We start from the raw sequence: 26387 nt of genomic DNA, 5'->3' as shown, positions 1-26387 counted from the left end.
TTTTTAAATTTATTTATAATATGTTGACACTAATATATATAAATAACTACCTCGCTAATCCACTTTCGTAGTTTGTAGGCGTCGCACCTTCTTAATCAACATACAATTTAAAAAGACCAAAAGAAATAAAACATATGCCTAACTTAAATCAAAACTGTACTGTACAAAAACTTGTAAAGATGTAGAAAGTAACAAAGATGTGTAAAGAAATACTTATTCTTCTAACAATATATTCTTTAGTTTTCTTCAGGGCGATTCCAATGTGTGTCGTCGCGTTATTTAAAATACATCAGAATTTGTTAATATATTTCGAAGCTTAATAAATTTTTACTAATAGTCCAGTCATTTTAGTAAGTTCACCTCGGAATTCGAGATACCCAGCTGTAAGTCTGTAAATACTTGTATATTGACACCCCAAAAGTTGTCTCAAAACCTACATATGGTAGGGTGTAAGCAACTATTAAATTTCAAGGTCAAAGGTCACAAAAATCGGTTTTTCGCGCTTTTTTTGGAAATATCTCATTTCCTATGGGTTTTTTGCTATTTGTATTTCTCATCAATATTGTAGAATACAAAATTATCTACAAATTTTGTTCAAAAAATTTTTTTATACGGTGAACATTTTTCGAGATAGAGGGCGGAGAGCGCGCGGTCACAGCATTACTTCAGCCTCCGGTCGAAAACGCGCCATATAGTTGATGAACTATCGCTAAAAAATTGACAAATATTATAAATATTTGTCAATTTTTTATTAACTATTATATTTTACTTTATCATTTTTTCCCTAACTTATCCACTTTTTATTCAGTATTAATTTATTTAACAACACTTACCTGCCCATGTAATTGCAGAATTGTTAATGAAAATATAGGAATTATATTTGAAGTTATTAATTAATATTAATAACTTCTTACATGATGAACAAAAACAAATAAATTATGAATTAATCTTTTCATTAAAAAATATCATTGAATACATTAATTTTTATTGAAAGTAAAAAAATGGAATAAAGGATACAAAAACTACAATTTATAATTTAAATCATCTTCTTCCTCTTCATCGTCGTCTTCTGGCTGCTGGTAAATTTCAAACTGGTCTTCATTATCGTCTTCAACGACATTTGTCTCAAGTTCTTCCATGATTTCTGGGTCAAAGGTTCCATCTTCGTTAATGTCGCTCTGATATCGTAGAGCATTGAGACAACATTGGCCACAAGTTAAAGAGCATTGCAAGCCCGCTTTCCTGCATCCGCATCGCGAACCACAACCACTCTTGCAGTTGCAGAAAAATGTATTTAGCAAATCTTCTGGAGCAGGTGGTAAAATTGTCATGATAGGCTCCAGAAAATCGTTTCGTATTGCCCAACCCCATACCTGGGGTTCCAAATCATGTCCTAACCAAGTTTGAACTTGATAATATACACGGTTGAAATGTTGATGAGCAACTGCACTTGTTGGTGGAATATTTGAAAGCTGCACAGGTTTATTAAGTTTTGTAGACTTGACGTAATGCATGTAACGAAGATGATCGAGACTTTTCACAGATTTCGGAGCATTATAGACTGCCAATAACGTTTGAGTTCCACTCTCTAATAATTTCAGGGACGAACAATTTTCTTCCTCAAATGCTGCAGCTAGTTCACCCAAATTTGTCAGTAATTAATTAATTTGACAAATATTTATAATAATTGATTTATTAATAGTTCATCAACTAAATGGCGCGTTTTCGACCGGAGGCTGAAGTGATGCTGTGACCGCGCGTTCTCCGCCCTCTATCTCGAAAACGATTCACCGTATAAAAAAAAAATTTAAACAAAATTTGTAGAGAATTTTGTATTCTACAATATTGATGAGAAATACAAATAGCAAAAAACCCATAGGAGATGAGATATTTCCAAAAAAAGCGCGAAAAACCGATTTTTGTGACCTTTGACCTTGAAATTTAATGGTTGCTTACACCCTACCATATGTAGGTTTTGAGACAACTTTTAGGGTGTCAATATACAGGTATTTACAGACTTACAGCTGGGTATCTCGAATTCCGAGATTCTTACCTAATTTAAGCTTAAATGACTGGACTATAATTACTAATGAATGAATGCTAATTGAATTAAAACATTCCTATCTATATGGTTACCCTAATATTCAGAATGAGATGTACCTTTTATTATCTTGGTAATTTTGTCCCCACAATGTCTGAGCTATTTATGCTCCTTTTTGTTAGGACACCATTTTGGAAACATTTACCAGGGATAAAATCCAATACAAAGATACTATTAAAGATGTTTTTAATAGACAACACATTCACATTGCTATATATAAAAAGTCATTCGATAGTCAAATTAAATTTACTTTTTTCAGCTTATAAAGAAAAATTTTGTCTTTCCAACAATAACTAGTTCGATTAACATCTTAGCATATAAATATAATTTTTTTCTGTTTGTTTTGACACTCGGAAAGGATTCTAAACGATAAATCAAACACATCCAACACCCCTTAAGTTATAACACGATACGTTTAATAACGCTAAAAGCAGTTTTGTTAGGAGCGACAGAAGCACGAAATCGTGTGTAGATAACGATCAAACTTTTTACGAGTTTATTTTACAGCGACTTTAAAGGCTTCCGTTTAAGGGTCTAAAAATCATGTTCTTTATTCTACATCAGATAAGCAAATAGTATTTTTTACCTACGATTCAATTTACAGAGTTAAATGTTGATGAAGGCTAGAAATCTAGATTAAATTAATTTAATAAGGAGTAACAAAATATAAATCTTTTGTTACAGGTAGTACAACAGATCTCACACCGACGTTAATCGGTATATACGACTCACTACTGGAACCTGACAAAAGTCTGAGACCCGAAGCCAATCCGTTGGAAACAGCCAAAGATGCAAGAAACGACCCACCCGTGCCAGACCAAACACACATCATGACCGACAAAACAAAGGACGAAGTTAACAATACAAATATATCAAGATCCCCACCGAAAGATCCTTCCAAAATAATTGGCGGTGTCAAATTACCTATCGCGACGCTGAACAAAAGTTCTTTATATAGTATTCGAACTAACAGTGATAATAATGGTGCTAGTGAAAGTAACAAACGTGACCTCACAACCAGTGATAATGTACTTGTTAAAGATCACAAATTATTAAGGACTTATAAAGAAACCAAACAATTGTCTGAAACGACGACGTTCGATAATCTATCTCCAAACGTTAAACGAATGATATCGAGCGCTTCTGAGACAACTACATTGAAGTTCCAAAAGAAAAGCGTCAGTACACTCAGATCTTCAACGAGACATAGATGCAATATCCCTTTAGTTGGAGCTACCTCAAAGATTTCACAATCTGTAGAAATTTATGATCAACCATCGGGCCTTATAAATATACCAAAAGCTGCATCCGAAGATAATTATGAATCACCATCCAAAATAGTCGCAGTAAAACCTGATTTTAGAATAGAAACAGATCAAACTTATGATATACCCACGAATAATAGGCCAGCGATTTACGATGTTCCCAACTCAAATAAAACTGCCTTCGAATCATTATCTCTACCTTATATCGATCAATCTATCGAACTCTCTATAACGTCTAACGATAGAGAGTTTGATATAAAATTATCATCAAAGGAATGTTCACCACAAAAGCTCGACCCGAGAAGTTCACCTGAAGCCTCACCCGCTAAGTCACCTAAACTTCTCAATGTCGGGACTAACAGCTTGCACAGAAGAAACTTAATACCAGGGAAAGAGAATGTTCAAAATCAGCTAATGAAAACTGGACCATATCCCGAGTCAGTAGGATCTACGGGCAACTTGAAGTCATGTGCAGTCCCAGAAAAAGAGATACCAAGACTTAATCCGCCGACAGTAGAAGTAACGAGACCGCTGTCTATGAGTTCCATTGCTTCTTCTAGTTCAACTTCGAGTAGTGGCGTTCAAAATAAAGGAGGAGTGAACTCCGCATACTTGGCTTCGATCGAGAGTCTAGACGATCACAGTGACGTCGACATGACGTCTGCTAATGGCAGCAATAACTTCGTTAATAATGCGGGCATTTTGAACGCGAGCGTGTCTGAAGGGTGTTCGGAGAATTTGCCGCGTAAGTTTTCCTTTAATTAACATAGAATGTTAATGACCTTAGGGCGGCATAGACTGTAAAAAGGTTTTAAAAACATAAATTACCGAAGTACTAAAGTGGAATTGAAAACTTTATTCAAAGATATGATTGTTAACTAGCAATGTATTGTACTCCCTTATCTCTTTTCTTTTGAAAATCCGCACGATATATGACGAAAAATCTGAACCTTGTGACATTCCAATCTCTTGCTGTGCGTTGCTTTCTTAACAGTACTAGCGTTCTATTTCAGATCAGCAAACCCTGGACGAGATGTCAGGGTTATCGCAGCTGGAGAGAGTATGCGCAGAGATCGTTCAGACTGAGAAGGTCTACGTCGAAGACCTAAGGCAAGTCGTTGAGGTAAGTGATATAAGAAATAAGCGTAAAAGTTACCCCTTAAATTTCAACAGATTTGATGAACAAGACGGTATAAATTAGATGAATTAAGAGATAGCTCTTTCAGTACACTTCTCAAAAGTCTACTACACAATGACGAAAAAAAAATAATTTATCTGAAGAAATCTTTCTCCGCATGGGTCGTTTTGTCTCTTAGTGGCAGAAACCTTTTGATGAAACTTTCTTTCAGAGAGGAAACATTCCGAGGACGATAGGTTCTCTTTAGTCATACTTCACCGTTCATTTTCCCCAAAAAACTCTATCTATCGTATCGTAACGCCTCTGCAGATATATTTAATTTTATCTATGCATTTCTTTCGTCTTTGAAACACCTAACGTTATAATTCGTCGCCTCACAGTTTCCTCTTTTGTATTTATTTTTAAATGTTTATTTAGCTGTTCTCCTTGTTGCATCAATATTACTTCTAATTTTCTTTAAATAGCTTGTTACATCTAATAATAACTTTTTAACTGTAGACATTTCAATTTACTGGTTACCGTTGAGTTAAATAATTATTTTTTTCCTTCATTACTTCTTTCTTATTTAAGGTTTTCTTTTAATTTAATGGATACAAGACACTTAATTTATTAACATGCTAAAAGCTTCGCGTGTCCAACCAACTGACCCACATACAGTTTGCTGCACTTTGCGGTTTTTACAGGCAACACCTCGTATTAAGTAACCTCTTTCTATTCGAAAGTGACACGTATTTGACAGTTGATTTATAGCTTGATTTACCCGCTTTTAATATGATATTTATTATAACTAAAGATATCGTGTGGGTAGACTAGAATATTTGTACTGTATTTCATTTGGACCACTTTATGCATGTCGGTAACATTTTTACAACCTGAAAACGCTTTTTATACAACGGTTTTCATTCCGTAATAAAGGTAGGATATTTTTAGATAGGTTTAGGGGAAGTTAAAATGTGAAGAATGATCATGGCTGCCACCCAAACGTCAACAGCAATTAGGTTTGACAGCGACTCGATTGACAGACCACAGAGTAACACGTGCGCATGATGGCGCTGGATTTGGAGGGAAATTCGGTAGCTGGTTACGCGTGGCCTTATAATTATTATTTTTATTAATTAGCGGTAGTTATGTTTAATTTGTCTAATTATGTTTTGTGTTGGTGGTCTCTTTGTTTGTATTTTTGTTGCGTTTTTAAATTTATTTTAGTTCATTGAGACAGACACATACAAAGTTCTGTTCTGAAGATAGGTAATGCACAGTTATTCTCACTTCTTATAGAGTTAATATTTTTTAACGTGGTTAGAACATTGTGATCGTGCAAAACTCCGGGGACATCGTTAGCAGGTCCCAGGTGTTGTCGGGTGACAGGCGTCCAATTACTGTGTATTTCAAAGCTTAACTAATTTCCATCTCATGCAGTCCACTTTCACCAATGTGATCAGGGTTGGCACACTTATATCAAAACATTCACAATATGTTACGTAATATGTGTCTTTTGTTATTGTTGATATATTTAAATGTGGGTTTCCATTGTCGACTTGTATAAAAACATACTGTGGTCCTTTTCATTCTCTTTGACAATACAGAGACAACTATATGTATTAATTACTATAGTGGATATATCTTTAGTTAATTCGGTTAAAAAATAAATGATTGACAATTTAAAATAGAAATTGGATCTAAATCGTATTTAAGTTATACGCAATAAGGAGATAATAATATAAAAAAAAAATTTATTCAAATTTTAGTTTATAAAAATGTACAACCCTAACATTTAGTAACATACAAGTACATCTAACATTGTAAGCGCTTTCTAAAAACTTGCGTTAGTTACGACTTTGTTAATTAGTCGACAATTATTTGTACAAAGGATCATTTAATGATAAAAAGCTATCATTATTTTACTATCACTAATCACATCATTGAGATCAAATAATATTGTATGTACTAATGTATGGGTAAATGTATGGATGTAATTCGCAACAAATAAAAATCCGCAATCCCAATATGCGACTTCGTCCTTACATACAAACTTTTGTATTTTAGTTTCACTAGCTTTCGGACGCGATTCCGTCCGCGCGGAATTAAAAAAACTTAATAAGTAGCTTATGTTCTTCCAGACTATGTCCTACATCTGTGCCAAATTTCATCAAGATCTGTTCAGCCGTTCCGAAGATACCTTCAAACAAACATCTATCCATCCATCCATCTAAATATTCGCATTTATAATATTAGTAAGATTAGTTAAATTACTTTTTTGTACACAATCTTGTCACATATATACAGTTACAAAGACGTTCCGAGAAGGAATAAAAATAGAAGCATTCCAGATTCCCGTGTCTCTGGCCCGGACCATAATAGCTATCCTGACAAGCCCATTATTGGTACCATTAAAACCAATTTATTTAGACCTCCACTTTTATTCAAACTTACGCTATAACGTTCGTTATAAAACTTTTGTATAGATAACGAGAGATCACAGTACCCTGGTCAGGGTTTATTAAAATTTTATTCCTGTACTTTGAACTCTATTATAAGTGATTAAGATCTATTGCGCTGTTACTAATATAGCAAGAACGTCTAACGGGAACAGCTGCCCAATATGGGGTTGATTGCAGGGTGTTTTTCTGACATTTAATAGCATCTAGAGATGACAGAGATTCGATATTTGAGCTAATTTTATTCTTAAATTCATGGAATTATGAAATGTCATTTATTCCACAAAATTTCGTTCCACTTTTATTTTAAAATCGGTTGTATATTATGTAAAAACAACAAAATTGTAACCTTTATTTTTACAAAACTTACGATTTTGAAAAAAAAAATCAATTACGTATTACTCATATTAACCTTTAGTTTAAGTGCACTTTTATGGCATTAAAAATATTTTATTCGTTCTAAATACTGCAAATATCGATATCGATAAACAATATTAAAATCGCGTGTACATCACTAAAGTTCGTATTTAGAATCTTCATCGGATTGTAACTGTAAAATTTAAATGAAACAAACAAGCTTGCATTTTATAGTGTCAGTATTTACACTTAGAGTGGAAGGTTGTTGTTCTACTAGTCAAGTTACCTTAACTATCTGCTTTCAATCCAGCCCTGCTGTTTGTCTAGGTTATACATAAAAAAACTGCAGGGATGGATTTTACACTAATACTCGAAAAATCCTAAAGATTTTCATAGAAACACTTTTTCTTAGTTTAAAAATTAATTACACTTTTTACAATATCTTACGCTTCACTTTCAAAAAAGTCAAAATGGCTGCCGTGTAAGGATTTTGACTTTCCTTTGTTTACTCAAATTCGACTTTGGATCGAAACGAAATATACAAAAACATTGTTTTCTTAGTTTTCCAGAGAGACAAGATTGTGTTTTGTTTGAATGTTTCGTTAATAGAAACCGACTGTTAAACAAAATAAGGGAACAAAAGTAATTTGCGTGCGTTAATACACCAAGTGCGTCTAATTTTGTTTTAATCGCCTCCGAGTTTGAACAGCTTTATTTAGTCTACAACGTGTGGGATTATTTTTTACATAAATAGAATTTTACAAAAGATAAAAATAAATTTGATCTTTATTTTATTAATATTTCATTTCACATTCGTTCTACGAGTGTAATGGACGTAGATTTTTCCTTAAAAATTAATTTGTGCAAAGATTTGTCCATGATAGTTTTTGAAATAAAATCGAGTGCTTGGAATTTCAACATCCTATGTAATGAGATCGCAAGGTTTGTACGATTTTATTATTTTTCAAAATTGACATTATTTGCACTGACGAAATATAAAAACTGTTTTTTTTTTAATAATACATATATGTTATGTCTAAATGTTTGCCAAAACAAGTTGCTCTTTGTTTCTTTAATTGTTAACAAATATTGGAATGTTTGTACAAACATTTGGTGTAACATTGAACGTGTTTTGTTGTGTAGGCGTTACAATTCTATTAAAAAGTAATAAATTTATTGTAATGTAATACAGATAAGAATGCCCATGTCGTATGAACGGAAAGGGTTTGTAACCTGCTTTGTATTATCTTCTAACAAATTTATTAAGTTTGGTTGAAGACGAAAGTTTGCGTGTGGCTTATTTGTTAAGCTGAAGCGATTTTATTGTAATGTTGCATTGAGAGAGAGAAAGAGAGCTATCAAGAGATGTTACATTCATGAATTATTTTTTACCCTATCAAGCGCCTTAAATATGTTTGTAAATTCCATACAATATTTGATTGCTTGGCTTTTTTTTATTATATCATAAGGAGGTAAACGAGCAAGCGGTCACCTGAGTCCACCTAAATAACAAAGCGACCGCTGCCCATAGACATCCGCAAATACAGATGCGTTACCTACGTTTAATCGACAGAGGAGGGGACGCATTGTAAGATATATACTCTGGCTAGCGGCTCTATTAACACGTTTATATATAGTGCGTTTTAGTATGACAAATTTACTCGGTCTGGTAATCAAAAGTTAAATTAAACGAACCGTCTTGGCATATGTGGCATTTCCTATACTTAAGTATGTTTTCCATATGTTTTTTAATTATTCACCGCGATAACAGCACAATATTTACCAAATCAGATTTTGTGAGACAAAACTTTAATTAATAATTTGACATTCTAAATATTTTTGTTTAGTTAAAGTATCTCAGCTATTAGTTTATAACTTGGACCATTTACTGACAACCTTAATGTGTATATTTAAATTAGGTCCATTCTTACGTAGCGCTGCGTGGGCGATTCGGGATAACAGTATCTATATTCTTCTTTTCATTTCTCTTGGAACTTTCAGATAGAGACGAAATATTTGAAAGTTTCGTCCATATAAAAATACTGCATCTTTCATTTTCTAATGCGTAAAGTTTTATCGGTAATTGCTTGTATGTATGTACATAATAGCTGTTGCCCGCGACTTCGACCGCGCGGAATTTTAAAAAATACTTAATAAGACTTTGTGTTCTTTCAGACTATGTTCTACACTGTGTTAAATTTTATCATACCTTCAAACAAACATCCATCCATCCATCTAAACATTCGGATTTATAATATTAGTAAGATGAATAATATTACTAACACTTGACTGCCTGAAGGCTTCAAAACTATGCTAGTACAACAAAGAATACAGCTAGTTTTTAATAACAACACAACAACAAAAACAATATAAGTCATGCTTGAAACCCAAAGGGGTAGGCAGAGAGACCAGATCCGTGGTCATTTGACAAGGTCCTGGCACACCTCTCTAATAATGAATGAATTATTTTGTTCAAAATTTATAGTATTCTTTTTTTTTATTTTCGTGATTAATTACTGACTGATTAAGACAGAAGTAAACATAGGTTATTCCAATCATTCATTTTTTACCGGTACATGCGTGGTTGTTATATTAATCCAACGTGTGGGCGGTAGTTGAACAATTTAACAGTTTCAAAATAAGGGCCACTATACACGGACGAATAATTATGTAAGCAATTATTATTATATTTCTTTATATTAACATAAACCTGCTGTATCTCCACTTGATTACATATATAAAAATAAAAAAGGTTGCTTAGTAAATTATGCATTTAAAAAAAAAAACAAAAAAAATTATGGTAACCTAAGTTTGTTACCATTACACAGTTTATTTTTACTCATTTATACATTTGATCTTCTTCTTACTGTCGTATATAAAAAAGTCGTACGACCTTGTATTCTATGAAACACGTGTGTCATGCCTTTATTGTTACCAGACGGCGTGGGCATGCCGTCGTTATAGATCCTATACAATCTCATCGATCATGCGTTCTCACTTGTGTAATAACATGGTAACTTGATATTGTCACGATATATTGCTGTACGTAATCCTACATACGACGCAGAAAGTTATCAATAGATGAATAAATTTTAAATCGAGTTTCACAGCTATATGGCTAGCCGTCACCTGCGACTCTATCCAAGGGAAATAAAAAAAACTTAGTAAGTAACATATGTTTTCTTCCTTACTATGTTCTACATCTGTGCCAAATTTCATCAAGATCCGTTGAGCCATTTCGTAGATACTTTCCAACAAACATCCATCCATCTAAACTTTCGCATTTATAATATTAGTAAAATCAGTAAGATGTATAAATGGTGGAAGCCATTTGTGTAACATTCTATTCGTCGAGTGTGTAATTATTATTTCACTAAGGACACTTTACTAAAAATTTCTCCGTACTAAAAATTAAAAAAAACCCGTTGATTAAAGGTAGGCAACGCATCTGCATTTGCGGATGTCTATGGGCAACGGTCGCCTCGCTATTTCGACGGATTCAAGTGGCCGTTTGCTCGGTTGCCACCTTTTTTATATTAAAAAAAAAAACTATATACTTTTATCCCTCCCTCCAAATACCTTCTCATTTTCTTAGCTAGGATGAAACTAAGTGACAATGGCAGTGAGCAACTTTATTACAAACCAGTGTTTCAAGTCGCCTTAGCATATACTATTGTTTTCTTTATAATACGCTGCATTCAAACACTTGAACATGAATATAAACTCAGGTGTCTTTATTAATAAATAATAAAAACAAAAAAGGGAGTAGTCATTTAAATGACTACTCCCGAGTACTCCCTTTTTTTTTTATTCATCAAGGAAAATGTATTGACAACACTGACATCTCTATATTCCAATGGATACTGGACAGGCTTTAACCCGTGGTTTTTGTTCCTATTTGTTTTACGCCATTTTTGCGATGACTTTCGAGGTCGGTGTTGGAAACTAGAACTAATACCATAGATATAATTAAAAGACAGTCTTCAACTGACGGTTTAAACCGAACGAATCAAAAGTTATAATTACCAAGCAGCTATTTATACAGGAGATATCTAAATAGGTCAATCATCGTGACTATTATTTACGTAATATGACCATTTAAAGCAGCCTATTTTCTTTATTATTTTTTTTTTTTGTGACTGTGTAGTCACTGTTTGCCTTGAGGAGGCATTTACAGTTTCACCGGGCTTGAGGTGGCCGGGCGCAGATGGCGCTTAGCCTAAACCTTGTTTAAGAGTAACTAGGCTCGAGGGCTCCCTCAGGAGCCTCGGCTCGGGCTGTTACTTCGTTATTATTACCGGATTGGTATTTTCTTCTTTACTCTACATAAACACTAAACAAGGAATTATGTCGTGAGACGTTCTTATCGACTTTCACTACGCTGGCACGCGCCATCTAGTGAACATTAACAACACTAATCTTTATTGTCTTATCAATCCTGTTAAGATATGTAGGACAGACTAGTCACTATGGTTGTCTTAATAAATTAAAGTTAGTTGATCATTCCTTAGGCAAGAAGAATCATTAATATAATTTAAAAAGGTATTTTTTTTGGTTAACACAGAAATATTTACAGAAACCTAAATATTAAATTAGCCAGAAAAATATACAAATCAGTTGCACTTTAACTAGCTGTCGCCGTCCGTCTGTGCGGAATTAAAAATAAGTAAAAATCTACTAGTCATCTGGATGTTTAAAAAAAAAAAAAAAAAAAAATGGGACCCATCTTCAAGCACTTCCTTTCGATTATAATAATTTTTATCAAAATCGGACCACCAGAGGCGGAGATTCGCAGTAACACACATTAAAAAAAAATCAGTCGAATTGATAACCTCCTTCTTTTTGAAGTCGGCTAAAAAGTAGCCTTTCACAGTATGTTTTACATATGTGCCAATTTTTATCAAGATCCCTTCAGCAGTTCCAGGTATACCTTCTAACGAACAAACATCCATCCACCTATACATTCTCATTTATAATATTAGTAAGATTAAGTAACAATAGAAGTTCCAAATATTATCTATTTACTTAATTATTTTTAATATTATCCCCCTACAAATACATGAGCGATAAATTAAGCTATTTTCATTTCAATTATTCAAAACTCCATTACACTACTAAAGACTACTTATATTTAGAAACACACTTTAAAAGAGTACCGTCTAACAAAAACAGTCGTAATTAACTCTACGAGTCGATTAAAATTGAACCTTATACTACTAAAGACAAGAATCAATTTTCTTTGTTTTATTATGACATTTGTTGCGGGTAGTTTCTCAAAAGATAAGTATTTGGAGTAAGTCCTTACTGCAACATAAATAGCATATTTCAAACCACTTGGGAGTTACTTTGGAAGATAATTATGACGTCTTTCTCTGTTTCCATTTTAGTAATAACATTAGTACGTTAACTTTAAAGTATAACACCAGTAAATTATAGACGAATTGAGAACCTCCTTTTGTTTTAATTGTGTTAAAAATTGCCTAATATAAGTGAAAATATAACATACTCAGTGTGACCCTAGTTCAGTCCTTGCTTTACTACTAGTCGTACTCTTAGGAGAGAAGTTACTAAACATTAAGCATAGTAATTTCGCAACTATCTTCAACCTGTATAATGTGTGTCTCGACGTGAGTTGCATCACAAATTTTATTTTAGTTTTTCTCAACACGCTTAAACAATGCCTTATGCTTGTTTATTCAACAAATCTGACCTATGAAGATATTTTTTTGCTGTTAACTAAATGTTCCTCTCTTTATCTGGTGATATTTAATTTTGTTGTTTATACGTCTATTAATTTTCCATCTGTTTCTTCTTCAGGGCTACCTGCACGTGTGGAGGCGGGACGCGACATTCTCAGATGAAGAATTGTCCGAACTGTTCAATAATATTGAAGATATATATGCTTTTAACAGGTACATTTTTTTATACATTTACAAAATTTTTTACCAAGAGAATCCATTAAATTTGTATACTAAAGAATAGTTCGAAAAAGAAATTTTTAAAGAAACTATTCTTTTGTATACAAACTAACTTTTGCCTGTGAATCCGTCTTCGCGGAATCAAAATAAAAAAACTGAAATAGTAATCCATGTGTTCTTCCAGACTATGTTCTACATCTAGTGTCTAATTTAAGCGGGTTCCAATGTGTTGATACCTTCCAAAAAAACATCCAAACTTTCGCATTTAAAATATTAGTAAGATATATATATCGCTTAAAAAGAATTCCAAATACCTCCCTGTTCTGTGAGGGGATTAACAGTCCCTTGCATCTATAGGGATCGTACAGGGAGGGTATTTTATAAAAGACTCCCCTACACATTTATACCGGCCTTTCGTTTATTGTGACCGTACTAATAGTCAAACCTTGCGTGCGGTCCTTACTTATATCCACATGCGGGACGATCGAATTACAAGTTTTGACAAATTAAAGAGTTCTTTATCTATACAACCATATTTTTGTTATTACAGTAGAATTATATCTGACAGCTATAAAAGACCTTATTGTGAACTCCGCGTACGTTTTATTATCATGTAACATAAAATCTATACATGTTTGTTTTTTTAATAAATACACGAAAAATCTTTGAAAAAAATAGCAAAACTTACTGAGGTGATTAAAAATCTAATGGTAGTGGCTACGGAAAGCCACAATAAACGAATTTATGTACATACCGTTCATAAGTGCCAAGTAATATTTAGAAATGAAAATATTATTAGTTTTGTATGAATCTACTACATCTTGCTAATATTACAAATGCGAATGTTTAGATGGATGGATGGATGTTTGTTTGAAGGTATCTCCGGAACGGCTCAACGGATCTTGAATAAATTTGACACAGATGTAGAACATAGTGTGGAAGAAACATAGGCTATTTAGTTAGTTTTTTTGAATTCCGCGTGAGCGGTATCGCAGCTATTTTTGAATAAAGTTATTTGTGTACGTGAATTTATTTTCACAAAAACAAGAGGCACACTACATACATGACATTAGCACTCATCCAAAACTCCTTTACTCAGTAATCAAGAAAACAAAAACATTACCCTCCTGAGTAATAATAATAAAAGCTGGAAACCCGAGAACACGTCTTTTAAATACTCGCCTCCTACGTTACGATACGGCGTCGTAAAGAGGAACAATAGGTCGTACCAAGTCGAGGTCAGTTCTGCAGTAACTGGAAACTGAACGCAACGTTGTTTTACTTTTGTTTGCACTTTAATATCCACGAAGTCGACTGATACTATGCCTGAGATCGTGATATTTACTTCAAATAGCCTGCCATGTTTCAAACTGTCTTATTTAGTTCACTGTTAAATGGTTTATGGTTTAAGAAATCTTTATTTTCCTTAATAAGAATCGAAATTACAATTCACTTACTTAAGGCTACAAGAATTATTTTACATTTGTTCTGCAAGCGTAGTGATTTTTATTTTTATACAATGTAGGTAAATGAATAAAGCCTTTGCTTCTTAAATTCGACTGGCGAAGTCATTTAAAATCGTAGTTGCATAGAACGTCTTGACTCTTGTTCTGTTACTTAAATTTTCAAAGATCTTTCATCACAATATATTGAGTTTGAGGTCTAGTTCTATACTCTAGACTCTATATTATATATATTTCCAACTACCGCCACATTTGGTTACTTCTTTTTCTAGGTCCCTCTGTGAAGAATTGAATACCTGCCGATTGGACGCGACCTGCATTGCTCGTTGTTTCGTCAACAACACTTCTGGTTTCGCTGTGTATACATCTTACTGTACCGGATATCCTCGCACTATGGAGAGATTAGCTGCACTCGCTTCCAAGCCTCAAAGCGCAAGGGAATTCAGAGAGAGACAGATGGAGTTACAACATCCATTACCACTGGCTTCGTATTTGTTAAAACCGGTACAAAGGATCTTGAAGTATCATCTGTTGTTACAAGTGAGTTGTGAACTTAAACTACCAGCATTAAAACAATTTAAAGTATAACATATGTAATAAATAGATGCCTTTAACACTGAAATAACAAATCGTTATAAAATATATAAAGTCAAGAATGCCAGTCACAGATAAGCAGTAAGAATGACTACGACGAGGAACTAATCTTTAGCATTCCTTATGTTGCTAATGATAATGATTTTAAACATTGTTGAATTCGTTAGTAAACAACTTCAACTATGTTTTCATTGCATGAGATCTTAAGAGATATAATAAGATGTAATGTTCGTCGTATGAGATCTTATGAGATTTTTTGAGAGATGTCTTTTTTGATGAGAGATATCTATTCGTTTATAGATGGAATTTGTGTATTTGGACACTAGTTAATGTATGTATTGTATTATAGAATGTGGTGAAGCAATGCGCATCTCGAGAGACAGAGTACGCGTTGCTCAAGATGACCGGCATCGCTCAACACATCGACGATATGAAACGTAGACACGAACACGCTGTTAGAGTACAGGTACAGTATCATATTTTATAAGTTATATTGTTTTTTAAATGTTTGTTTTTAAATCCAGAATAAGTTTTTTTCTATAGCTTCTTTACTAATTTACGTCTCCACTGAGGTGCTCGGAGTCTACCTTAAGTTAGGTGCGACTAGGTCATAGTTAACCTTTGCCCAGTGCGGGTTAACTTCACACATATCATTGAATTTCTTCTCAGATATTTGCAGCATATCATGATGTTTTCCTTCACCGTAAGAATGTCAGATAAATGTACATATGTAAATCGAAAAAAAGATTGGTACATGTCGGGATTTGAACCCAGGATCTACAGATTACAAATCAAGTGCTTAATCCATGAGCCACTGACGCTGGTGGTTACTAAATAAGGCAAAAGACAGGAAATGGGAGTAAAATGTATTTTCTAGATAATTATGAAGTTATTTATTTTATTTTGCAGGAGATTCAGTCCCTGCTGTACGGCTGGAACGGTCCGGACTTAACCACATACGGAGAGCTGTGTGCCGAAGGGACCTTCAGGTATTCATTTTAATTATTTATTATCAACAGGTTCAGTAATCTTACTAATATTATAAATGTTTGGATGGATGGATGTTTGAAAATATCTCCAGAATGGCTCAACAGATCTTGATGAAACTTGTCACAGATGTTTTTTTATACTACAAGGTAAACGAACAACCAGCCACATGAATTCGCTGAAATGGCGAAGCGACCGCTGCTTATAGACATTCGCAATTGCAGATGCGTTGCCTACCCTCAATCGACGAAGGAGGAGACGCATAAAAAGAGAATATTTAACCTTCCTATGCATCTCCTCCATCAAATCCACCTCCTCTTCCCATCTTTATAAGAAAAGGATGGGAAGGGAAAGAGGATTAAAATTAGTCCTCCGGCACCACACTCATCAGTCGAAACACGGAATTGCTTCCACTTCACGTCTGTCTTCTAATCTGAAAGAACACAATGGTTACTTGTTAAGTTTTTTATATTTATGTTATTTATGTTTCGGTTGTGGAAATGCTTAGTTATTTATGTAAAATTGTTATCAACAGAGTGTTCGGCGCTAAGGCGATGCGACACGCCTTCCTCTTCGATAAAATGCTCCTCGTCACCAAGAACAGGGAAGATGGAATACTCGCTTACAAATCGCATATCATGGTCTGTACATACAATGATACAGTATAATTTTATTTTAGCTATTTACAGTTCAGTTGGTTTCTGAGACCGAAATGTAATATATAAAATTCTCGTGTCACAATGTTTGTTCTCGTACTCCTCCGAAACGGCTTGACCGATTCTCATGAAATTTTGTGAGCATATTCAGTAGTAGGTCTGAGAATCGGCCAATATCTATTTTTCATAACCCCCCCCCCCCATTTAGTTCTTTTTTTTTTAACTGCGCGCGGACGGAGTCGCGGGCGACAGCTAGTCTCTATATAAAAGTCGACAGTCTTGTTATCGTTGACAAAACGGTGATAAAAATATATTTTATACGGATATTTTTAGACTCAGAAACCTACGGTTAGACAAATAATCTTAAATCATTTTAAATTAGATATAAACGTGATTTTATGAAAAATTATTGCTATTTAAAAATGGCAGGCGTTTTGATATATTTATTTATTTGTATTTGTACCTTTTTCTAGGCATTGCTATATTTAATTTCTTAATATATAACAAATTACACCGGTCAACACGATTTTTGGGTCTTACTTCTACATGTTAAATTTTGGTTTCTCCTACCACAAAAATAAGGAAAAAAAATTATTTTCCGATTAAAGTTTGCTTTTGTAGAAACTAGGACAATTTTTGCTGCCATCTTTTGTTTATGAAATGAATTAAATTATACTTATCGTCATAAATCAGATCAAAGCAAACTTTATGAACTAAATATGAATATTTAAGTGTTTTTCAGTGTCTAGAATCAGAATTTAAGCAAGAGAACAGAAACCCAAAAAAAAATTTTTTTTTTGTTGACCTGTTTTATTTATTACAAGAATGTTCTAAATTAATATATATTATCTATTTATTGATAAAAAACAGTGATTATGTTATATTTAGTAAGTTTTACTTGAAGAGTACATAAATTAAATTTTTTAAATTTTCAAATTATTCCTCTAGTGTGTAAAAACATTGCTTTATTAGAAAAAAAATCATTTTCATTTTTTAAATTGCAGTGCAACAATATGATGCTGGTGGAGTCAATAGCTGGTGCTCCGCTCTCCTTCCATGTGATCCCATGGGATGCGCCGCGCTCTCAACTGACACTGCAAGCTCGCTCACCACGACACAAACGAGAATGGACCTTATTGCTCAAGAGAGTAGGTTGACATTCATTTACCTACATCAGCATTAAGACTTTAGTAGGAATTTCTAACACTAAATCTAAATTAAAGGGACCACTTAAGTACTAATGCGGCTTTAATTTGAACAAAGATAATGGTAATTAAATCTTTAAATATTTAAATTTTCAGGTAATTTTGGAGAATTACAACGCCGTCATACCATCACATGCGAGACAGCTGGTGATGGAACTGGGTCAGAATAAAACTGATGGTATATATAATAACTTTAATTATAAAACTTGACAGTTTTTTGTAACTTGAACTGAATCTAGGACATCTTATCTATATATATAAAAGAAAGTTGTGTTAGTTACACCATTTATAACTCAAGAACGGCTGAATCGATTTGACTGAAAATTGGTGGGCAGGTAGCTTAGAACCAGGAAACGGACATAGGATAATTTTTACCCCGTTTTTTATTTTTTGTTCCGCGCGGACGGAGTCGCGGGTAAAAGCTAGTATCTGATAAAAAATGTTCAATTTTCTTTAATTCCAGATGACATGATAGCGGAGAAATCACACAATCTCATAACTCAAGCATCAATGAGGAAACAACTCTCAGCTCCTGAGTATCTTGAGAAGAGAAAAGTAGATAGAGAAAGAAGGAAATCATTTGAAAATGGTATACGAGGTCGACTGAAAAAAGGTAATAGAAAATACACATTACCTAGTTCAAGGAATGAAACACTCGAATGTGATTGTGCTCAAGTATCAGCTGAGAAAGGGACAGACTATACTTGTGACAACTGCTATATTGATATATGTTCCGATTGTGAAACAGAAATATCTAACAAGGACAAAGTCAGAGAAAGACAGTGCGATTGTGTCAATGATACCAACAAAACAGGAGATAAATGCCCTGAATGTGATAGAACTCTACATTACATAGATTCAGGAAGTGCGGAACATTTGGAAAGAAAACAAATTGGTTGCAAATGTTCAGATTTCAAATCATCACAAGAAAGCTTCAGTAAAGAATATCCGGGATCTGCTTTGAACAAAACTAGAGGCTACCATTCGTCTGATAATATTATAGGTTATACTGATTCAAGGACGAGTAAAGATGATTTGAGTGATACCAATAATTCACTATCCAGTGTTAGAAATATACAAAAAACTTGCTTAAAATGTACGAAAATTAAAGAAAATATTCCTGTTACTGACTCATTACAGACTTTACATACTAGAAGATCCAGATGTGTTGATATTGATAGACCTAAAATTGACAATGTTAGATCAAAATCTAAAGACGATCCACAACGATCTAAATTATCCAAAATAGGTACCTGGAGAAGAAAGTCAGAACCAGGTTTACAACAAAATAATATTGGATTCATTATAAAGAAATCTCAGGACAGTGATATAGATAAAAATGATAGTAGAGGCAACGAAAAAATTGAATTTGAATGTCGAAGTTGTGGCTCTAATAAAATATCTAGAAAAACTAAAAATAGTGACGGTTCTGTAGTATCTGATCTTGAAGGAGATACGAAAAAGAAAGGAATAGCAACTGGCATTAAATCTAATTTGGAAATTAAAATGTATAATACTAAAAATATACCAAAGAAGATATCGAAAATAAAGAAAAACAGAGCAAAAGGTTTCCGCGTTACATCTGACACTTCTACATTCTATACAGACTTTTCTACCGATGTTTCTACAGAAAATATTTTACACATATCGGAATCTAACGACAGTCTTAATGTAGATAAACAATCTGATAATAAAGACAAATTAAAAGTACCAGACTCGATTAGTAAAGATGAAGACATAGACGAAGAAACTTACAAAAGGCTTATAGAAAAAACAGATTCATTTAAAAAGAATGAATTAGAGAAAGTTAAATACTTACACAATCAAAAAGTTATTAACGAAACTTCTGAACTTGAAGATAAAACATGTGAAGTTGAAGATCAGGAAGAAATAGCTGGCAGTTGTGAGGAAACAGAACAACCTTTGGAACAAATTATATCACAACTCTTATTAGAAAATCGTGAATTTCAAAAACTTCTGAAGAAACAACAACAAAGAAATAGTGCTCAAAGACGACATCAAAGATTATTAAAGTCACATTCGAATCCCGATCAAGTCATTTTATCTAGAAACTTCGATTCTCCTAGATTAATACCGAAGTATACTCGACAAACATCAGAGAATTTAGAAATACACACAAATGAAGATGTAGGTTCAATAGAATCAAAAGGAGTAGATAAAATATCAGATGATGATCATATTTATGAAACTCTAAGAGTTGAAAGTAGATCAGATGAACGTTTACATTCTTTGAATAGTAAGAGTAAAACAATACATCACAATACACACGTTCCTAGACCAAAGAAACTGCCCTCACCACCGAGTATGAATCCAGCAGAAATACGTAATATATCTGAATCGGATTACGTATATTTGTCATTTAATAAACAAAGTCAAATAGATGATGATGGTATTTACGATGTACCAGTAAAATCACCACAGAAAGTAAAATCTGCAAATGAATCGGAATATTACGTAACGATGGAGAAAAAAGGTCCACCTTTAAATGAAGACATTCTCTACGATAATCTTATAGATGTCTGTAGAAGGAATAAAGAAGTGCCTAGTAATTTACCATGTGAATATCTACCAATGGGTCCAGAACAACAAAGCCCCAACACTCCAGAAATTTGGCTGAGCCGTCAGAAGGAGCACTTTAATGTGTCTAGAGATAGAAAATCTGGTTCTCTTCCTCGAAGTTTTCAAGTTCCCACAAATGGCCAAGATGAAAACAATCTAAGCTCGTTCAAATGCAAACCTAACGGTAGCAGCAAGACGTATCTTAACAGAGATGGTAAAGTCATGAGCACTGACAGACCTTTTACAATTGCTTCAGACCAAAGTGAACTAAGCTATGATGATGTTGAAAATTACATGAGTGAAAATGACATCTTCAAATTTTGCAAAGTTTCCAAATCCAACGATCCAGATTACAGTCAAAATATAAGCCAGTCTACACTTGAACTTGAAGAAGAAATAGATAGATGTTATAAGAATAATTTCGAGAAAATCGACATTGATGCAAACAAAAATGAAACATCAGCCAACTTACAAACGAATTTGAATACATCTACCACATCATCTTGCGAAGTTCTACCCATGGAGAGAGACGGTGATAAAAAAGATAACGAAGTAATACATCCCGAACATAAAATATACAAGCCTACGGCGAATGTCATGTCACTTAAAAATGTCCTAAGTCGCTTCAAAAGCAAAAATCCTAACAAAAGTAATGAAGAATCCGAGATAAATGCAAACGATCAAAGTAATTCTGAAAATACTAATAAGAGTCCTACAAATGAGAAGAGATCCGCACTCAATCCTAGAAGTTACTCAAGAAATTTACTACAAAGATTCCGAAGTATAATTGGAGATGAACCCGATGACATACAAGCTAAATACGATTTGAAAGCAAAATTATCAGAAGATCTACAAAATAGGACGAAAAGCGATATTAAAGTAGTCATTACGACAGATACGAATTCAACAACAACAATAGATAGCTCTACAATTGATGTGCTCAGTAAAAGTATGCACGAAGGTACCACAATGAATGAAAATCAGAAAGAAAAGAACCAATTGGAAGCCTTATCTCATAGCTGCGATGATCTTGTACAGAAAACTGACAAACTAAGACCTAATTACAGCAAAAGTATTAGTATGGTAACCAGCACTTCTAGCTCCGTCAGTTCCTCACCTTTGAAATTAAATAACAGTTCGCATCAAAACTTAAACAAACTACCAATATATATGCAAGGCAGCAAGTATTTAGGAGCCCGTATCGCTCAGTCTGATTACGTAGATCCAACAACACTGGGTAACGACAGAAATACTCTGAAAACTGTCAATGTTCTTATAAATAAAAACGCGGTTAGACCTGACAGTCTATTCTCTAACTCATCTTTTGTTACTTCGTCCAGTGAAAGTACTTATCAAGAGCCACAGACTAAACAAAATGAAGCTAAAACGATAGACTCAAAACAAAATTCAGAATCATCGACACAGATTAATTCTGACGAAAGTTTTTATGAGAAATCCTTTGAAAAAATCGAACACTTCACTGATGAGGATGTTTTTAGAGATTCAGCTGTTTACTCCGACCAGGAAGATTATGAACCGAAAGAATGCAATGATGACAAAATAGTTAATAAAACTATAAAACGAATCGAAAGCTTGAAACGTGAAGCTTCAGTACAATCTAAGAAAATAATCATAACTACGAGCACAAGCGAAAAGACGTGTACAAACTCTAAAGTCACAATAACGACTAATAAAATCAAAGAAACTATACAAGATACAAAGATGCATGAAGTAACAAAACCTGTTAAAGCTAAAATAGCTCCACCAGTTCCAGTCAAACCTAAAATCGGAAATATATCACAATCTACTGCATTAAAAAACAAAGACATTGACAAATCAGAACAATCAACATCTGATTCAGTTAACAAATTAACTGTTAAACGAAATGTTAATACTAAAACATATATCACAAGATCTGAGTCAAGTACTACAGAAAGCACAAGAAGAGTCACTGCGGAGAAATCTAGCACTGAAAAAGAAACGAAAGATGGTGTCCAAAATTCTAAAGACGATTGTAAAATTATAAGCAATAAATTAAATCAACAGGGTAATATACAATTAAAACGATTAAGTTTCGAACGAGCAAGTCTCGATTCTGCGACAAGAAAAATTAAATTACAAACAGAGAATCGACCATCAGAAACACCTAAAAAAGCTGCAAAAACTGTTTTAGAAAGACGAATGGAATTAGAAATGATGACGAAATCCCAAGTAAAATTAAATCCAGGTTTAAAGAAACCATACAATAATAAACCTAAATCGATTACGACAAAAGTTGCTTCATTTGAAAGAAGCGTCAGCGAAAATCATAGAGAATTGAAAATAACACCGAGTAGTGGCTCAGAGAGAGATAACATTCCTGTCAATAGAAGCAGCATTGAACAAACTGAAGTCACAGATGATCTAAAAGGCAGTTGGGTGAAACAAGTCGTTAATAAATTCCAATAATTTATAGAGTGATAATTGAATGCATTTAAAATTATTCCGTCTTATTTTCTCACTCACATTCTCATTAACAATATTGATTAAATAGTATTTTTTTATACTTAAGTTAAACTACTAACTTATTTGACCCGGTGGACTTAAATGAAAGTAAATTTAATACATTAACGCCCTAACTTAAAGCCTTGTCATTGGGCCTACACAAAAAATCTCATACTAATTTTGAAAATTGACTTTTTTCATTACTTGAATAGACATACCTTTATAGGTTTTACATATTTTCTGTCAGAACTAACTACGATAATAACGTCTCTCACCGGGCCAGATTTGTTCCACTATGCGTTACGTTGCTATTTCATAGATTATATTTATTGTACATATCGTTTTATATCAATTCTCCAATGAGTTTTGATATCCTGTGCCATAGACAAGATAGTTTTATATTGGTATAACACTATTAAATCTTCGCAGGCGCACAATGTATATAAAATGTTAATATGCTTATTTTGCTACGTATTTATTCAAAAAGAGAAGTGCCATCATACAAAAGCAATATATTTACAACAAATGAAATATTTTTTCGTGCAATGAAATAATCGAATCTACTTCATATATTTATTTTTCTTTTAGTATTAAGTTTGTTATAGTTACTAACACCAAAAAGTAGCGTTTTGTTTTTAGTTCTTTTACTAATTTTTATTGATTATGTTGCTCCTTTTCAAACCAACCATAGATATAAACCAAAATAGTCCAAATATTTGTTCCTTTCTTTAACATCATCAACCTGCCCTTATCCCTATGGAGGGTCGGCACAGTATGTACTACTCCATACATCTCTATCAGCCGTCACATCTCTATTTCACACAATCCATACATACTTTCTTTGGTCTTTTCTGCCTTTATTTTCTTTTTTTGTTACTTTCTATAATATATTCGAAATGCTCTTTAATTTTTATTAAAACAGTAAAGATATGCGAAATAACAATAATTTTAACAATTCCAACTCTTTATCAATCAAAGATCTATTCGTTTTGCATTTATTTAAAACCTACTCAAACAATATGACGTCATTAAAAGCCGTTAATTTTTTGAAAAGAGAATATTAAAATTATTTGAACAACATTCCTCTAAACACATTCAATCTATTTTATTGGACATAATCACACTAATATAGTATCAATTTCCATTCTAATCAATACATTTTCAATATAAAATAATGATTAATTTAATTTTTATAAGACATGTATACTTAATTTGTGGAGACTGTTAGAATCATAAGTTAATCTTTGAATACTAATTTGTGGATTTCAAACTGCAGTATAATTTTTAGTTAAATGAACTAACAAAGGGATAGCACTAAAAAAACTGCCACAATAGATTTGAACGGTTAAGTTCCAATCTAATAAATCCAATTATCTCCACTTTTTCAATGATAATGAAAATGTAACGACAGTGGAAATAAAGCAATACGCACCTGTAACGTCCAAAATGATCAATAAATCCGTGGTTGTGTACATTAATAATGTATCAAATTTATTCAATATATAACAAACTTATTGTTGAAATGCAGTTATCTCGTATATATTATGTTATTATTATTAATAAGTATTACTAATAACATATATTGCTGATATGGAAGTAGTTTTTGATATGTATTAATAAAACAATTTTTTTTCTTAATACTTGTTTTTATTTAATTTATAACCTGTAAAAGAATTTGAAATAAAAAATACAACACAAAAATACATATCGTATTTCTGAAACATTTATCGCGACGAATGTAGAGCAGTAAACAAAAAAAGAAAAACCTCAAGAAGGGTCGTCTGAAGTCACGCGATCTCGTCCCAGCACCAACTAACACCGTCTGATGTCACGCAATACTTGATACTTGATTATTACCTTTCATAACTGAATATACCATGATTGCATAAAAGTATCAAGATAGTTTTTCTTTTCTTTTACTTGTACTATCAATACAGGTTTCAATGACAAAGAACCAACAATATTGAGTTTTTCCTATGACTCTTAAGAATACCTAAAGCTTTCTAAATCAAGTTTTCATTTTATACCCCGTATCAAATATGCAAAATAATTGAAATTTAATTTGAACCCCGAGAAAAACTACGCATTGCATTTTGTAAGACATTGTTTTCCTGAGTCAATAATTTTTGTCGGTATAAACTCACTGTAGTCGTTTCAGTAAACTGAGCAAAGAAACTTCTTTTCCTACAACATCCTTTTCTCAAATTTTCTCTTAAAAACTTAAAAAAGACAAAGAAATTATTGATATAACAAATGTAAATATGTAGCCAGTAGCGATGTTCAGTTTTCAAATGATAGGCTTTGCGTGATCGGGAACGTATTTTCCCTCCAAAATGCACAGTAATGGGCGTCGCGATTCGCACGCAAGACACTGCCTGTCTCTTAGACTAAGAGCTAGTATTTGAATTTAATAAGAAAAAAAAAACTTGTGAGCCGTCATGGGACGCCTGCCAGATGTGAAATATCGTGTGTGTACATGTAATATGCATAAAATATAAAATATTATAATTAAATAAATGATAATGATAATTATGATAAAATAATGATAATAATAATAATAATGTATACTTCAGTATAGCGTGGCGACCCGTCGCCACACCGTACACTCTACTACACATAAAATATATATATATATATATATATATATATATCTATATATATATATATATATATATATATATATATATATATATATATTTATTTATATATATATATATATATATATATAAATATATATATATATATATATATACCTTAGTATAGCGTGGCGACCCGTCGCCACGCCAACGATTCGGTTTACAAGTGATCCTATAGATGTTTCACATCAAAAATACTGAAAGATAATTTGTATCCAAGTAAAATTAACCTTTTTTACTTATAATTAAGAATAGAAAAAAAAATTACAACAGAATGCTTGTAATGTGCTATATACATTTTTCAGTAACATCTTTAGGCCTTTCGTTTTTTTCATCGAATAGCTAAAAAATTTGGGATCAAAATTAATTTTAAGTAATATCACTTCTCATATTCTTATTTATTTTTTTAAGCATGAATAAAAAATATATATTATTGATATAAATTATACGCAGTGTTTTATAGTAGCTCTTAGACTATAACATCCCGATGAAAACTTTTCTTTAGAGTGAAACCGATACATCAATTTCCCGCCCTTACATGAAAGGGACAAAAACAGGAAACTCC

At 32.9% G+C, this 26387-nt stretch overlaps 1 protein-coding gene across 1 annotated transcript in view; it reads left to right on the top strand.

Moving 5' to 3' along the window:
- LOC106707975 overlaps positions 1-23666 on the top strand; it is an 86595-nt gene extending 62929 nt beyond the window's left edge. The window contains exons 2-11 of the mRNA XM_045684820.1: positions 2786-4111; positions 4380-4489; positions 13117-13211; positions 14953-15220; positions 15624-15740; positions 16184-16263; positions 16797-16902; positions 17922-18065; positions 18219-18300; positions 18586-23666. Coding sequence (XP_045540776.1) covers positions 2786-4111; positions 4380-4489; positions 13117-13211; positions 14953-15220; positions 15624-15740; positions 16184-16263; positions 16797-16902; positions 17922-18065; positions 18219-18300; positions 18586-23150 — 6893 coding nt within the window. The 3' untranslated portion in view covers positions 23151-23666. The remainder of the gene's footprint in view (positions 1-2785; positions 4112-4379; positions 4490-13116; positions 13212-14952; positions 15221-15623; positions 15741-16183; positions 16264-16796; positions 16903-17921; positions 18066-18218; positions 18301-18585) is intronic.
- Positions 23667-26387: the final 2721 nt, after the last annotated feature.

This window comes from Papilio machaon, chromosome 27 (assembly GCF_912999745.1).
Source record: "Papilio machaon chromosome 27, ilPapMach1.1, whole genome shotgun sequence".
Lineage (NCBI taxonomy): Eukaryota > Metazoa > Arthropoda > Insecta > Lepidoptera > Papilionidae > Papilio > Papilio machaon.
Note: the sequence above shows the minus strand (reverse complement) of the source record. Positions and strands in the feature narration are given on the sequence as shown.